Source organism: Fukomys damarensis, unplaced genomic scaffold, assembly GCF_012274545.1.
Source record: "Fukomys damarensis isolate Sample0158 unplaced genomic scaffold, DMR_v1.0_HiC HiC_scaffold_13, whole genome shotgun sequence".
NCBI classification, from domain to species: Eukaryota; Metazoa; Chordata; class Mammalia; order Rodentia; family Bathyergidae; genus Fukomys; species Fukomys damarensis.
In genome coordinates this window covers 11,076,073-11,092,881 of record NW_022900925.1, presented here as the reverse complement: position 1 = coordinate 11,092,881, position 16,809 = coordinate 11,076,073, and the positions used below count along the sequence as shown (strand labels likewise).

The 16,809-nt window shown below is 42.5% G+C and overlaps 1 protein-coding gene and 1 long non-coding RNA gene across 4 annotated transcripts; one reads left to right on the top strand and one right to left on the bottom strand.

Moving 5' to 3' along the window:
• The first annotated feature begins 2,535 nt into the window (after positions 1-2,535).
• Positions 2,536-8,021, top strand: Znf232 (zinc finger protein 232). 2 transcript variants are annotated; one of them, XM_010605821.2, is made up of 5 exons: positions 2,536-2,613; positions 3,350-3,425; positions 3,517-3,969; positions 4,229-4,382; positions 5,824-8,021. In XM_010605821.2, the coding sequence occupies exons 3-5, from the start codon at positions 3,586-3,588 to the stop codon at positions 6,582-6,584; spliced, it is 1,299 nt and encodes a 432-aa protein (XP_010604123.1). In that variant the 5' UTR covers positions 2,536-2,613; positions 3,350-3,425; positions 3,517-3,585; the 3' UTR covers positions 6,585-8,021. The 2 variants fall into 2 exon arrangements, with proteins under 2 accessions (XP_010604123.1, XP_010604124.1); XM_010605822.2 differs by lacking the exon at positions 3,350-3,425 and having other exon boundaries at positions 2,538-2,613.
• On the bottom strand, positions 3,837-14,114 carry LOC117285860. Of its 2 annotated transcripts, none has more exons than XR_004516949.1 (4): positions 14,055-14,114; positions 11,298-11,344; positions 10,671-10,764; positions 3,837-3,901 (listed from the first exon to the last, which is right to left on the bottom strand). It is a non-coding gene; the product is annotated as an uncharacterized LOC117285860 (long non-coding RNA). The 2 variants fall into 2 exon arrangements; XR_004516950.1 differs by lacking the exon at positions 3,837-3,901 and adding an exon at positions 4,360-4,397.
• Positions 14,115-16,809: the final 2,695 nt, after the last annotated feature.

The window sequence follows — 16,809 nt, the reverse complement described above, 5'->3', positions numbered from 1 at the left end:
TCTTTTCCCTTATTTGGAAAGGTTTCTATTATTCTAGTAAACATTTTTTATGCTACTTGTGTTGTCTTATTTTTTACCAATTCCAATTAATCTTAGATTAGTCTTCCTTGTGTCATCTATGAGCTGTTGAGTCAGTTGTTTATGTTCTCTTTTTGTTTTTAAGGTATCTCTCATTAATTGGTCTCTGGGAACAGCTCTGTCCTCTAGTTCTGACACTCTGTCTTCATATTGATCACTTCTGTGGTCCACACTTTTGATAGAATCTTCAATCTCCTAAATTTGGAGCCTTTTATGGATTCTTACTTCCTTTCTATGCTGATCACTCATATTTTGCATCATTTTGTTTAGCTCTGCTAGCTCTTTAGTAGTGTCCTCTGTAGACTTGCTGATTATTTTATTTGGCCCAGTATCTGTTTACTTAGGGTTGGGCTTGCCAAATGCCCTATTGATCTATTTTGTTATCCCCCCTTGATAATTTGGGTGTGTAGCTTTTGGTTTCCTCCTGTTTGATGCCCCATGTATTAGCTCTGCAGGAGCTGGGAGCTTTTGGAGGCATTTTGTTGGCTTGTCTTCTCATGTTTGTATTTTTTGGGTTTTTTTTTTTTGTTGAGGCTTGTAGGTTAATTATAATGGAAAGCTTTGTTTCTAGTATGAAGACCTCTTTAGCTAACTGTCTACTTTCAGTGTTTTCTTCTGGGTTGTGGCTATTAGCTTTGCCTCTGTCCCAGATCCAACCACCTCTGTTTACTTGTGATGGGAGGGTCCAGAGTATTTGGCCCAGTACCCAGTTCTCCGAGAATGGGCCACAGTATTGCTAATGACCCCAAAGCAATCCAGATATTGGCATCCCAAGAAAACCAACTGTTTGCTTTTCTTGCCTTTCTAAGTATAAAATAAGCTGTATATATATTGTAGAAAAAAACAGGTTAAACTATGTTTTCCTTCGGCAAAGTATCCATTTATTTCAAATTAACTTAGTGGTTAGTTTCTAGTTGAACATTTTAAAGATTTACATTCAGAAATGTTGCTTTCCTGAAAATAGTCCCTCAAGTAATATCTCAATTCTCTATCACTTTCTTGGGATCTTCTACCTCTGAATCATACACAATTTTAATAATACACACAATTTTAGCAATTTACTTTACTATAAAATCAATCATTTAATCTAGGTTCTTAAATATGCTATGCTAAAGCTAAATGTTAGTCTCTAATTTTTTTAAATTTCTCCTGATTATATGGTTACACTTTATCTCTCAATCCTATTGTCAATTTTTAATTTTCTTTTCCTTAATCAAGCTCCAAGGCTTAATGCTGTTTTCAAATGAATGAGCATTTCAATTTCCCCATTTTTAATTTTTGTTTCATTAATTAAATTTTGCCTGCATTAATCACTTTACCTTGTTTATTATGCCTTATTTTAGTATGCTTTAAAAATGTATAGGACTAGGGCCGGGGATTTAGTTCAGTGGTTCCGCCGCCTGCCTTGCAAGCACAAGGTCCAGAGTTCAATCCCCGGTACGTGGTGGTGCACGCCTTCCAGGTCAGTCTCAACTACATAGTGAGACCCTGTCTCAAAAAGCCAAAAAAAAGTATAGGACTGAGGGGGCCAGGGGTTTAGCTCAGTGGTACCAATGCCTGCCTTGCAAGCACAAGGTCCCAAGTTCGATCCCTGTTACCAAAAAATATATATAGGACTGGGGATGCACCTCCCAGGTAAAGCAATTGCATTAGCATGCATAAAGCCCTGGGTTCAAGCTCCAGCACAGTAACTAAATAAATAAAGTGTACTAAATTTTCTTAAGATAATTTTTAATTCTTTTATAACTTTATTCCTTAATAAGAGATAATAAAGGTATTTTCAGGTGTAGGTGTTATTAGCGCCACATATTTTACCAGACGTGTTCTTTTTATTTCCTTCTACGGTAGGTGATTTGTAACTCTGTATTTGATCTCTTTTGCTGGTTTGCTCAGATTCTAGCACAGTCATTTTTCCTTTGTCAATATTATACTTTTCTGTTCTCATAATGGTTACCCTTCCTACAACTCAAAATCAGATGCATCTTTCTCAAGAAAGCAGTAATTTCCCCTATCAACAAGTCCTATTTTCCCTACAATAAAATGAGACCTATAAATTTTTCTTTCTTCTCCCCGTCCCCTATGGGAGTATTTTCGCCTTGAGAGGATACGCTCGTCGGCTGTGACTCTCTGGGAAGATCTGGGAAGATGTACCTAGAAAACAACACAAAGGTGTTGCCATGACCAAGACTAGAGTTTCCCCGGCATTTCTCTCGGCTGGGGGCCCCTGGAGGGTGCAATTCACAGAGAAGTGAGACCAGTCAAACTTGGTCTACAGGCAGTCTCCCGCCTCTACCTCATTCAAGAACCACAACTCCCAGAGGACTCCTCAGTACCTGTCAGCCTGCAGTCCAGGAACACGGGGGTCGCGTCCGCTTCCTCCCTCTTTAGACTGAGTCCTCAGACAGCCGCTGACGGCGCGGAGGCTTCTGGGAGATGCAGTCGTGTTGCGGTTGCGCAGGCGCGAACCTGCCGCTGAGGCTGGGGGAAGCAGCGCGGTGCGTGGCTGTACCCGATGGAACCCTCTGGTCCTGTTGGGTGAGTCTTGGCGGCGGCCACCTGGAGGTCCATCTTAGTGGCCTGGCTACTTTTGCTGGTCAACGCATGCAGTGGCAGTTCTGCTACGAGCAATTCTGCTACAAGCAGCTCCGCGGAATTGTGCGAACAAGGGTTTGGGTCCCCATGAACCCACGACCAGTGCCTGCGCTGCATCACGTGCTGGGGAGGTCCCCTGTCCTTTTCTTTTCGTTAGGGCCCAAGGGGGAAAAGTGAAAGGTGAGAATGAGGTGTTGTACTGGTCTGCACCACAGATCCTCCCCTGGGCTTTGGGGCAGTTACCTGGCAAGGCCAGGCGCAGAAGTTCAGCCGGGCTCTGGATCCACCAGAATATCTCCCTGAAACACTCGGCTGTGTGTTTGTCCCTGCGCCTTCTTTGTCCTCAGCCAGAAGTATCTCTGTGTGCTGCTTTAACGACCTCAGGGTAGGTCTGCCTCTACCCGGTTAGATACCCCTGACTCTGTACTCTGTCTCAGAGCAAGCTTCTTGCTGATAACTGCCCTAAAATAGGGTTCTGCTTCAAATCCTGGGGATTTGCGTTTTCTTTTGCCATAGCACTACTAACACGATTTTGAGAAAAGGTGGAGGGGTCATCTGGAAGAAGTCTGCCTCCCCCGCACCACACAGTGAAAGCTAATCAGCCCAGGGCTTGGAATCTGCACACGTGGGTTTTGTTTCATACTTGCTTCTTCACAGTGGTCACATCTGTCTTCACCAGACTGCAGGTTTCTCAGAAGGAGTGACTAATGGAGCAGGGTCCAAGGGAGGACAGGAGGAGAAAGAGGGAGTGAAAGGTATTGTACAGGGTTTGACCCTTTATAGCTACCAAGTATGTGTTTAATGAATGATGGGGAAGTGACCAAAAAAAATTTCTTCTTGTTACAGGGTAGCTCTAAAAGATTGCACCTGATGTGGACTTTCTGCAAACCTAGTCACTGACAGCAGCTGAAACTGATGCTTCAGGATACACAGGAACAAGAGATGATGATGATGTTGGAGCCGAAGGAAGAGGAGCATTCTTGGGAACATGAAACCAAGCTATCAGGGAACCACTCTACCAGTCAAGAGATCTTCCGCCAGCGCTTTAGACAGCTCTGCTACCAGGAGGTTCCTGGTCCCCGGGAGGCCCTGAGCCAACTACGGGTACTCTGTTGTGAGTGGCTGAGGCCAGAGAGACATACCAAGGAGCAGATCCTGGAGTTACTGGTGCTGGAACAATTCCTGACCATCCTGCCTGAGGAGCTCCAGTCCTGGGTGCGGGGACATGACCCTAAGAGTGGAGAGGAGGCCGTGACTGTGTTGGAAGACTTAGAGAAAGGACTTGAACCAGGACCGCAGGTGGGAAGGGGGATTTGATCTGTTGTGGGAGCCAGATTAGTGACCTTCAGGCTGGACAGAGGGGCAGCAGTAGGGGAAGTTGCCAAGGTAGAACAGTTAGTATGTGTTTCTGTCTCTGTCTTTTCTGCCTTCAAGCTTTGAATGAGAAAGAGACTCTTAACTCCTCTTCCTTCCCCTGTGCTGACTCTAAGGAGGCTCTCTAAAGTCTCCTTGGAAGCATTGGTCCCGCATAAACCGAGTGGTGCCTGATCACCTGCAGGTTCCAGGCCCTGCACGTGGACCTGCACAGGAAGAGCCATGGGAGAAGAAGGCACCTCTGGGACCAGAACAGGAGGCAGCAGGCATCCAGCTCCAACCTAAGAAGACCCAGCTCAAGTGTGAATTTCAGGAGACCCAGCCATGCCCAGAGAGTGGTGAGGAGCTGAATTCTGGGGAGGGAAAGGAGGAAAAGAGAGTAAAAGACAGTGTCTAGTACCTTATAAAGGTCATATATTAGGTGTTACGTTTGCTCTAATTGTTATGGTATTTTCATACCTCTTACCTGAGTTAGCCTGTCTTATCATCCTAAAAATAGGAATAAGGATAATCTACCCTGGGGTTTGAAGTTTAGCTCAGTAGTTTAGCACTTGCCTAGCAGGTCAGAGCTCCTAGGTACAGTCCCCATCACCACTCCCCACCAAAAAAGAAAAAGAATAACTTACCTCATAAGATAGTTCTGTGGACATCTAACTTATGTCTGGCTGTAAAGACTGACAAGCATTTCTAAGTTTTAGGGAACACTAAAGCAGGACCACAAAATGTTCATTCACTTGGTGCTTCTTCATCTCTATTGCTCTTGACATCTAGTCCATAAGAGCTCTGCCCTGAGCTAGAGATCAGCCTTGAAATATTTTCCTTTTAGCTTCCTCGTAGTCCCCAAAACACACTTTTTTTGTTTTTTTGGGTACTGGGGATCGAACTTGGGTCCTTGCACTTTTGAGACAGGCAGCGGCACCACTGAGCTAAATCCCTGGCCCCAAAACACACTTTTTAAAATTTATAAAGCACTCTTATTAGAGACACGACCCTGTCATCTTTACCACCCTCCCCCATTACCATCTAAAATCTTATTTGAGACTCCTTTATATCTATACTTAACCTTCTACCCTTCGGATTAATTATGGAAACATCCTCCTTAGTCTACACACAGCCCCCAAACATCATCCTCTCACCACAAGGCTGGCCACAATCTCTAGGCACTAGGAAGAAAAAAAGGGAAAGCTCTCTTTTCTTGCTTTTTAAAGGAACTGATCAAAGGGAAAAAGAAAGCATGGACAGATGGAAGGCAGGGTGCTGAGTTCTCCCTTTGAGGAGCTAGCTACATGACACTCCTTTTCAGCATCTGGAGACTTACAGGGAATGGATATGAATGGAACAGGTGAAGACAACAGAGCTAGGAAAGGCACTTTTGCCTTTAGGACGTCCTTTTTCCTAACCCTAATGATTCTTCTGTCATGTTTTTCCCTTCTTTTCCAACATCAGTTGACCACTCCCCAGTTGCTTGAAAGTACTTTTTCTCTTATTTTTTTAAGAGTGAATTGTTAAGACCCTGCTTTGAAACTTACTTTATCTTTAGTGCACTTTTTAAGTATTCTACTATGGAATACTTTAAAAACCTATATAAGAATGAGGATAGAAAAAAAGAAAGAAAGAAACCCTCTCCTCTGCACAATCCCATCGCCAGAGAATAACCATTGATAATATCTAAGTAAATATCCTTCCAGTCTTTGATATATATATATAGAGAATATTTTTAAGTTTTTATTTTCATCTCAGGTGTTTAAATCCTAACCTGTCATTTTTCCACACATCCAGAACAGGTACACATACATTTTCCATTAGTTGCTGCAGAAGATGTTCCAGAACTCAAGGACAAAGGATCACTGCCACAGCCACGCATTACTAAAGTGGAATCACACATGTTTTTGGAAAACCTTGCCACTGACACCTCTACGTTTGAAGCTACCTCAGAAGTTAAGGGCACCTTAGAACAGCAGCAGAGAAATCCCAAAGCAAAAAGACCAAGGCCATCCCCTGCTCAGAAAAAAAGTTTCAGACAGGTGGTTGGCACCCATAAGAAAACTCCTACAGGGAAGAAAGACCATGAATGTAGTGAATGTGGGAAAGCCTTCATTTATAATTCACATCTTGTGATCCACCAGAGAATTCATTCTGGAGAGAAACCCTTTAAGTGTAGTGACTGTGGAAAAACTTTCAATCAGAGCTCAAACCTCATTCAGCATCAGAGAATTCATACAGGAGAGAAACCCTATGAATGTAATGAATGTGGGAAGGCCTTCAGGTGGGGTGCTCATCTGGTTCAGCATCGGAGGATTCATTCAGGAGAAAAGCCTTATGAGTGTAATGAGTGTGGGAAGGCCTTCAGTCAAAGCTCATATCTAAGTCAGCATCTAAGAATTCACAGTGGGGAGAAACCTTTTATATGTAAAGGATGTGGGAAAGCTTACAGATGGAGTTCAGAGCTTATTAGACATCAGAGAGTTCATAATAGCAGGGATCCTTCCGAGTGTACTGAAGGTGAGAAAGTCTCCAGACAAACTTGTACTTTTGTCTAATCTATTTAGAACTAGCGCCCATAAAAGTGTTAAGCACCTTAAGGTTTTTCCTGTGTCTTTCTTGATTTAGGAAAAACTACATAGTGTCACCTGCACATTTTATTACTTTCTATCTTTTGACTAAGATGCCTTTGGCTACAAATATTAGTCAATTTGTGCTGCTGCTCCTTTGTGGCATAAATTTGAACAACTTCCTGAGCTGCTGCCCACTAATAAAGTAAGGATAGTAATGTCTATTTCAGAAGAGTTCTATTCCTGGCACAGAACAGCTGGTCAAGCAGGGATCATTATATTCAAATTTTCTTGTGAAATTTTTGGTCCTGTCTCTTTCTCAGACCTATATTAGTCTGTGTCCTGGAACACGGTTACCTTTAAATGTCCAGACAGGAGTTGGAAACCACACTAGTGAATTAAACGGAAAGCCGATAAAAAAAAATTAAGTAGTAAAGGGGGGTTATATAATAAAGGAGTTAATGAGATCTCTAAAGAATATAAGAATAGCGGGACAGGATACAGCTACTACCTGTAGGGCTGAGGAGAATATTCACTAAAGAAGTGCTTAGAAGCCCCCATCCACCAACTCCTGCCCAAGATTGAAATTCAGACCTCATTGGACAGGGTATGCTGTTCCAGAGGTATGCTAGAACCAGCTTGCAAAAGCCAGTCTTGCATATTTCCTCCCAAATCTGCCATGAAATTAGTTGTGGTGAGAATATTCACACCGTGCAAATCAGCAAATCCAACAAAGCAGAGAAGTTTTGTTTCTGAGCTGTTTTAACTATTTGCCAACACAATACTGGCTACAGCACACGGGGATTTCACTAACATGAAAAGGCCAAGACTGGTGAGCAGGAAGCCAATAATTTAGCTGCAGGTGAAACTCCCCAGAGGGTGTGTGCTTCTGGATCTCCTGTACACCAGTAATAGCTGTGTTACAAGATCAAGACAGAAAAAAACAGAACTTAAAAACAACCCTTCCTCTTTGCCTTGTCCCTTCAGTACCCTTTACTGACAAAGCCTAACATTATGCCACCTGAAAAAAGGAAAATCTATCACTTTGTTTTGCTTTATCATAAGCAAAACAGAGATTTGGAGCTAGGAGACAATAGATTGATCACTGGCCCACATTTCAAGCTCCTTCCCACCTTAAGACCTCTGTCCTTGTTCTTTACCCCCTGCCTTCACGCTTTCTTTGTAGTTACATAAGTCACACTCTTTACCTAGATCTGTATTTCAGTGTTAGCAGACTTTCCTAACTAACAGATTTATTTCTCTCACATAAACTTCCAGAGGTAGCAGTTGATCAGTAAGTTACAGCTTAAGGGTCAAGTTAAATCCACCTGCTTGTGTATGGTGTACAATGAATGCTAAGAATGATTTTTACATTTTTAGGTATTTAAGAATTAGGGATTGAACCAGGAGTCTCTGCACTGAGCTATAGCCCCAACATTTTTAAATTTTTTGACAGCCTCCCTAAATTGCCCAGGCTAGGCTCGAACTTGTATTCCTCCTGCCTCAGCCTCCCAGAGTGCTGGGATTACAGCTGTGTGTCAGTGCACCCACCTTGGGCTAGTATGTTTTTGTGTGGATGAAATTGGGTCATTACCATATCCATATTGCAGGTTATAGTAAAATTGAAATAATAGTCACAAGAAAATGATTTCCCTTCCAGTCAGCATCATGGAATGTGACCCAGTCCCTTGGTGAGAATTCAACTGCATGACCACATCCATCTTCCAGGGAGGTTAGAGAACATTTCTAGCAGGATGGCCATTTGCCCAATTAAAACTATTACTTTGAGCCAGAGTAGTGGTACACACCTGTAATCCCAGCACTGGAGAAGTAGCAGGAGCATGCCATGATTTTGAGGCCAGGCTGGGCTACAGGGTGAGTTCAAGGCTAACCTGAACTACATAGTGAAACCCTGTCTCCAAAACAAAACAACTATTACTGTGGGGAAGAAGAAAGTAATTTGGGGAGATGGTGAGGAGCCTTCCACTCCAGGAGACATCATCACACTTCTGCAACCCAGTTGTGCTGATTGATGAGGAAAGGAGAGTGTTGGTCCCAGAAGACAAAGCTGGATGCTGGGAAGCAGGATGGAATAAGAGGTCAAAAATATGGATTAGAATGCTGGCCTTCTTAGCCACTCCAGAAATATTCTGACTGAAGAACCCTGTATTCCGCATTCGGAAGAGGTAAAACCAGAAAAGGTTCAGGCCCAGTCTGGGCAACTTAGCAAGACTTTGTCAAAACTTTTTTTTTTTTTTTTTTTTTGGATTGGGGATGGAACTCAGGACCTTGTGCTTACGCGGCAGGCTGTAGAACCACTGAGCTACATCCCCAGCCCCTATCAAAACACTTTGTAAGTTGGGGATGTAGCTCAGTACAAAGGCTCTGGGTTCAATCCCTAGTTCTAGGGGAAAATATGCTGACCTGAAACCATCTCTTGCCTTTGTTAAGTGCAAAACAAGCTATTGCAGCAAATGTCTTGTGTGCTTTGTTTGTATCAAGAACTAGTTCTTATCCTTGAGGGAGTCTTGGGAGGTAAAGGTACTCTACTTGTATAATAATTGGTTCCTTTTTCTGTGTCTATAAGTGCCTTGTGCACATGTGCACTTTGGAATTCATTCTGATAGCAGAAGGTTCCCAGTTTTGCAGCTGAACAAGTAAACTGATTTGCAAAAATTGTGGTCTTTAGCCAGGCGTGGTGGCACACACCTGTAATCCCAGGACTCGGGAGGCTAAGGCAGGAGGATTGCTGTGAGTTCGAGACCAGCCTAGGCTACATAGTGAGTTCCAGGTCAGTCTCAACTACATAGTAAGACCCTGTCTCAAAAAAAGCACCCCCCCAAAAAAAAAACAAAAATTGTGGTCTTTGGGCTGGGGATTTAGCTCAGTGGTGCCACTGCCTGCCCTGCAAGTCCAAGGTCCTAAATTCAATCCCTAGTACCAAATTTTTTTTAAAAAATTGTGGTCTTTTGTCCACAGCAGAGACAAAGGGAAACAAACTCTTCTTTATCTTGGGAAGCTAATTGGGATCCTATGTGTGCTTTATAAATACCCTAAGGAGAGATTTTACAACAAAGACACTAGTAAATATTGGTGACCTGGTCTTGAGGAAGTGGACACTCAAGTACTTTGTGGGCAGATACACTGGGATTGTTGAGAAATATGCACTCATCCTCTGCCTAACACATAGAGTTTCTTGTGTGTTCAGCTTCATATCTGGGAAAAGCTCTCCATCAAAAAAAAAAATGCAAAGTATGCATGAGTGAAGCACTTTTATATCCAAAGGAAGAGAAAAATATGTTTATGAGAGTTTTAGTCAACTCCTGATCCCATCTTCAGGGATCATACGCAAAGTCTTTTAACAATGAAACCAAAGTTGTGGGATAAGTGCTGTTAGAAAGTTTTCATTTACATTTTAGTTTTATCTGACATTTCATCATACCTATTTCTTTGACTCCACCAGAAAAATCTCCTAAGTGGAAACAGGCAAGGGCCCTGCCTAGATAATGAAGACGTCTGTTAGAGGAAGCCACTGGCGAAGCACTAGCAGATTGAATTTGAACATTTGATTTAGCAGGATCCTTTCACTAGTCCATCCTCCTGCTGCCAGGTTTTCTCCGTACCGTGGCTTTCCAGGGTGTGGCCACTGAGTACGGTGGCTCCTTCAGAAATCACTGTGAGAACAGACTGGAAGAGGGGTTGAGAAGCGTAGAGAGAGCTCAACAATTCTTTCTTAAATATCTTAAGAGGGCTGAAGCATTTTTTCTTTTGTTCAGCAGAGCTGCAGTCTGCATTGTATCAACACCACCTAATGAGCACACTGCTATATATCGTAGTTGGTAGAACCCATCTTAATAGCAGTAATCACGTTAGTGATGGTGTGTGGATTCTTGAGGCAAGCAGCCAGTACAAATCCGAAGTCCAGTACCAACTAGCTGTTCATAAGGAATCAAGAACCTGGCAATAGGAGGGGTTTTCTGAGATGCAGGGGCTCTGTTTGATAAATACATCCTGTGTACCAGGTCCTTCACATTCCTGGTCACATACACGAACACAGATGGTCTCTCCACCTACCTTCATCAGGAAGTTCTAACCAGTGTAGTAGATGTAGCTCTGTGTGTGCCACCAAGATTCACCCAGCTGTCATCATAATCTCCCAGGAATTGTCCTATGCCAAAGGAAGAAGCCTCCGATTGGGTTATGTCCCCTCCTAGGGGAATCCTGCATCTAATCCATGGGAGTGGGGAGGTGACAGCCCTGGTAAGTATCACTGACAGGCCTTCCCAGATGTCTCCGAAGTTGATGGATCCTCTTGCAGCTGCATCACTATTTAACTTCTCCTTCTGCCCATCCAGTGACCCTTTTCTCTCAGGCATTCCCAAGAGCTTTCCCCAATAAATAACCACTCACTCCTTCTCAAAGTCTTTTTCCCAGAAATCTCAACCTATGAAATTACGCAGCATCAAATAAGCAGAGTAAATAAAGATGTGAATGAGGGAGAGGCAGATGACATTGCCTGCACTTTTAAGTCACTAATTTTCAAGAAAAGCCGCAAATCCCTACCTACCCTCCTGTTTGTCTGTCAGTGTTTTCATAGACACATGTCCATCGAGCAAGTTCACAGTAAAAAAGTCTTTCCCCAAAAGATGTTTACTACCAAGGGAAGGGTAGGAGGTAAGGGAAGAAGTAACAGGAACTTACACATCTTGGGGTCTGTGTCTTGACAAGATCCTCCTGTGAGAGCAGATCTGAAAGAAGGGGCAATCCAAATTTAGCACTTAAGGATGGGGAGGGTTGAGAAAGAAGAGGTGTTCAGGGTGGGGAAGAGGGAGTCCCTGGGTGGGAAGTGAGAGAAACTTTTTGGTAAACCTGTTGAGCTCGGTGCAAGGAACAGAAGCATTAAATAAGGGCAGAGTGATAAACTGAAATTTAGCATAGGTGATGGGTTTGTGGACTGTGGATTTTGGATTTTTAAGAACAGTGGGGAGTGATTAATGGGGAGTGACACCATCAGTTAGTTATTCAGTTGTGACCTTGAGAATATCACTTAAGCTTCAGTGTGAAAACCAGAATTTTAAGAGGCTGTTGCAATAACTCCTGAGTAATAAAGTTTTCTGAACAGGGTGTGGCCGTGGGGAAGAAAAAAATTAAAAGATATGAAGGGGGGGCAAGATCGGTAGACTCAGTGGGGTAGATCTGATTTTGCCAGGCAAAAAGCAGCCCCCTCCCTCTCTAGACTCAGTCTCTTATGCTCCAGGCCAAAGAGTGAAGTGGCTCCAAGTTTCCCTTCCAGGAACCTGGGGCTCTGACCAAGGTCCTATTCTGCAGGCCCTTCCCAGGCACTTGCCTCTGTACACACCCGAGGGGACCTTAAGTAATTGCTTGGGCCTGGGCTCTTGATTCCTGGAAGGCCACAGTTAGCAGAGGGCTGCCATGTGGACAGCCATGGGGGTCGCAGAGGAGAGCTGCTGACCAGGGAGCCCATGGTTGGGAAGGCTTCCAGCTGTGGTAAACAGTTGGGCTTAGGGTTAAGGGAATCAGTCTGCCTGGGAGCCTTGTTTCTCTTCTCACAGGCACCTGAGAATTACTGAAGGCTGTGCTTCAGTTGCACTACCAACATAAACAAGTAGGCTTTAAAGCCAGTAATAGTGGCACACACTTTTAATCCCAGCACTCTGGGAGGCTGAGGCAGGAGGATCGCAAGCTTGGACCGAACCTAAGCAATTTAGCAACTTAGCAAGAATGTGTCTCCAAATTAAAAAAAAAAAAAAAAAAGGCTGGGATGTAGCTCAATGTGAAGGACTTGGATGCAATATTGAGTACCACCAAAAGGAAGAAGGAAGAAAAAATAGGCTTTATATTATGTTACAGATGAAGAACACATTAAGACATTAAATGACTTCCCTAATGCTACATAATTTTTAAGTAGCAGAGCCTAGATCTGGACCTAAGTATGATTTTGAAGCTTGTATACATAGTATTCTTTGTTTATTCAACAAAACTGCAAGGAAGAGGACAAAAATGTAGAATCAGTTTCACATTTCTAACTTGATATAGGGCAAATCAAACACTGTTCAGGTCAACAATGTTTCCTAGACAGGTGAGAGCTGGGTCCAAGTGACCTGACTACATTCTGCTATCCAGGGACCCATGTAAAATTAATAGTCCTGGGGATGTAGCTCAGTGGCACTGCGCCTACCTGGCAAGCACAAAGTCCTGAATTCAACACCTGCTTCCCCAATAAATAAATAAATAAATAGTTCTCATTTGAAGATTATTTCCTCTTAATTTCACAAATGAACAATGAGAAGTTAAAGTCTTTGTGGGTTTTTGGGGGTTTTTTTTGTTTTTTGTGTTTTTTTTTGTTTGTTTGTTTGTTTGTTTTTTGGTTTTTTGAGACAGGGTCTCACTATGTATTTGAGACTGCCCTGGAACTCACTATTTAGCCCAGGCTGGTCTCAAACTCACAGTGATCCGCCTGCTTCAGCTTCCCGGGAGCTGGGATTACAGGTGTGTGCCACAACACCCAGCTGAGAAGTTAAAGTCTTTATTTCAGAAATAAAAGCTCTGGGGCCAGGGATTTAGCTCAGCAGTTCCATGGCCTGCGTTACAAGTGCAAGGACCCAAGCTCAATCCCTGATACCAGAAAAAAAAAAAAAGAAAGAAAGAAAGAAAAGCTTTAAAAGAGACCTGTCACCCCCAAAATAACCATAAACAAACACCTTATAGATCAAATGAACAAATCTAAATACAAGAGAAAGACTTACTTCTAGCCATGATACGGTGACAAGGACTGGATTTATCATCCCACTTTAGACAATTAAAAGGCCAGACAAAATGTACAAAACAATGGTTTTTCTGACACTGGGCAGTTGGTTGTGCAGGACAGTGAGCCCCAAGAGAGGGAAACAAGTCCAAGCAGTGGCCCGCAGACTAGGGAGAGTTTCCAGACTGTGGTGGAGGCAGGGAGGGGGAACCCAAACAGCAGCCAAACCCATGAATTGAAAAACAGAACTGAGAATTCAGAGGCCAAGGCAGAACAGGCACCAGAGAGGAGAGACTTGAACAAATTGGCAGAAGTTTGCTCAATCCTTTGGTGAGGACTGACCATCACCTTTGTGGGCAGGGACATGAGGCCAGTGAAAGAACCACTGGAGGGCAACCATTCCAGACCACTCCTGTCTTTCAGGAGCTATTTCTATTCCCCAATAAATTTTCCTACTCTATAAAAAAGAAAGAAAGAACCACTGGAAAGGACTAGTAGGATTATTGGTGTGCACACAGGCCTGGGAATAATTTGCACTCTAAAGAACCCAAGTTGGGGGGGCTTTGTGATACACGGGCTGTCAGTTACTCAGAAGGATGCTGCTTCAGTGAAGGGGCCACATTAGCACAATACTAAAGGCTGCTCTCTTCCTACTTAGCCAAGCTTAAAATCAAACTAAACTGGGCACTCACCCATAGTCCCAGCTACTTGGGAGGATGAGGGAGTAGGTCACTGGAGCCCTGGAGTTCAGGATCAGCACAAGCGATAGAACAAGATGCTATCTCAGAAAAAACAAACAAAAACCAAATTGTTTCCAAATATCTGCGCTCCAGGACAAATAAATAGCTGCGTTCCAGGACAAACCTCAAAAATATTTAAAGGAATTAAGAAAAAAACAAAACAAAAACACCCAAGACACATGATTTATGATCCCTAGCATACAATCAGAAATGAAAGGCATACAGGCCAGGGACTCACCTAATTGGTGCCACTTCCTTGAAAGTGCAAGGTCCAGAGTTCGATACCCAGTATCAAGAAAAGAAGAGAAAGAAAGAAAGAAAGGCATGCAAAAAACCCTCCAGGAAAATGTGACCCATAATGAGAAACAATTATTACCAGAAATATCCAGAAATGGCACAGCTCATAAAATTAGTATACAAAGACATTTAAAAAGCTATTGTATCCCACACATTCAAGAAGTTAAAGGAAAATATGAGCATTTAAGGAGATGTAAAGAATATATATTATATATGTGTGTATATGTTTGTTTGTTTTTTTAGACAGTCTCGCTATATAGTTCAGATTGGCTTTGAACTTACTGTGTAGCCCAAGCTGGCCTTGAACTCATGGTGATCCTCCTGCCTCAGGCTCCTGAGTGCTGGGATTTTAGGCATGTGCCACCATGCCCAGCTAGAATATATTTTAAAAGACCCAAATTGTGATGAAAAATATGAGTGTATATGTTTGTTTGTTTTTTTAGACAGTCTCGCTATATAGTTCAGATTGGCTTTGAACTTACTGTGTAGCCCAAGCTGGCCTTGAACTCATGGTGATCCTCCTGCCTCAGGCTCCTGAGTGCTGGGATTTTAGGCATGTGCCACCATGCCCAGCTAGAATATATTTTAAAAGACCCAAATTGTGATGAAAAATATGACAGATTACAAAAAAGTACTAAATGGAAATATCAAAAATAAAACAGATTTTGGAATACTTTTTTTTTTTTTTTTGAGACAGGATCTCACTGTGTAATTCAGACTGCCCTGGAATTCACTATGTAGCCCAGGCTGGCCTCAAACTTGCAGTGATCCTCCTGCCTCAGCCTCCTTGAGTGCCTGGCTAAAATAATTTTAAAAGAAAAAAAAAAAAAGACAATCAGAGCACCTGTGAGTCATGGGACAACTTCAGTCAGTCTAATAAACCGACCCAGGGGGTGAGGGGAAAGGGAAGCAGAAAATACATAAAAGGCTAGAAAATTTTCCAAATTTGATAGAGACTATATAAGTCCACAGGTCCAAAAGGCTCAACAAATACCAAGAAACATGAAAAAAAAAATCCCAAGGCATAATCATAATCTAATTGCTTAAAACCATATTAATTATACAGGTGAGATAATTGGCCCAACTCTGGTTCCTATGATATAAACAAGAGCCAAAATGGATAAGAAACAAGTCAGGTGTGATAGTTCATGCCTATAGTAATCTCAACACTGGGAAGGCAGAAGCAGGAGGATTGCAGGTTTGAGGCCATCCTAGGCTATGTAGTGAGTTGAAGGCCAGCCTGAACTACATAAGCAAGAACCAGTCTTTTAAAAAATGTATAGGGAGCCAGGGATTTAGCTCAATGGTTCTGCCACCTGCCTCACGAGTGCAAGGTCCCGAGTTCAAGCCCTGGTACCAAAATAAATAAATAAATAAGTATAGGGCCAGGAATGTAGCTTAGCAGCACCATCCCTGCCTGGCAAGCACAAAATCCTGAGTTTAATCCCCGGTACCAGGGAAAAAAAGTTATTTTTTAAATAAATTTTTAAAGTGTATAAGAAATAAAGTACTGACTTTTTAGGAAACCCAAAGGTTGGAGCTACTTCACAATAGAATTTCCAATTGTAAAGCAAGAAGCTTTTGGAGCCTATCATAAGACTCCAAACATGTTACATTTAGCCGGGCGTGGTAGCGCATGCCTGTAATCCCAGCACTTGGGAGGCTGAGGCAGGAGGATTGCTGTGAGTTCGAGACCAGCGTAGGCTACATAGTGAGTTCCAGGTCAGACTCAATTACATAGTGAGACTCTGTCTCAAAAACACCAAAACCAAAACAAAACAAAACAAAACATGTTACATTTAGAAATTTTATTGCAAATCCACTAGTTAGAGTTGACCTAGCATTATAAAAGGTAATGAGGTTCCCATGTTAACTCATAAAGGTTACTTAGTATCCTCAAATTAGACAAAACAGTATACATTTAAAATAAAACAAAACAGGGCCTGGGATTTAGCTCGGTGGCACAAGCACAAGGTCCTGAGATCCATGCCTGGTACCAAAAAATATTTTTAATTAAATAAAATAAAACACAATAGAAAGTAAAAAAATAGTGCAATGTATGGCTAAGACATAATTTTTATTCACCTTAAATTTTAATGCTGTGACAAAAACATTTTTAAACTGGAGTAAATCAGAGGAGAAAGAAAGTGTGTAAAGGAGAAAGTGAAATTACATTAAATGGCTTACTATATCCCAGGTACTGAGTATACATACTCCCACTACCTTGAAGAGTAGGTGTCTTCCCTACTTTATGGATAGGAAATAAACCCAGGGAATAGCCAAGATAATACGATTCATACTGAGTTCTGAAGAGATTTCTGGGTCTGTCCAGGCTGGTCCACTGTTTATTTGGTCCACTATGTCTTTAAAAAAATTGCTTTTGCTTTAACTCATTCTCCTATCCTGCATT

What these genes read in the sequence shown, in the direction of transcription:
- Znf232 (XM_010605821.2), top strand. Translation starts at nt 3,586, where the DNA reads ATGCTTCAGGATACACAGGAACAAGAGATGATGATGATGTTGGAGCCG. An exon ending in GACTTGAACCAGGACCGCAG is followed by an intron (nt 3,970 to 4,228) that starts GTGGGAAGGGGG and finishes GATCACCTGCAG; the next exon opens with GTTCCAGGCCCTGCACGTGG. An exon ending in CCAGCCATGCCCAGAGAGTG is followed by an intron (nt 4,383 to 5,823) that starts GTGAGGAGCTGA and finishes CCACACATCCAG; the next exon opens with AACAGGTACACATACATTTT.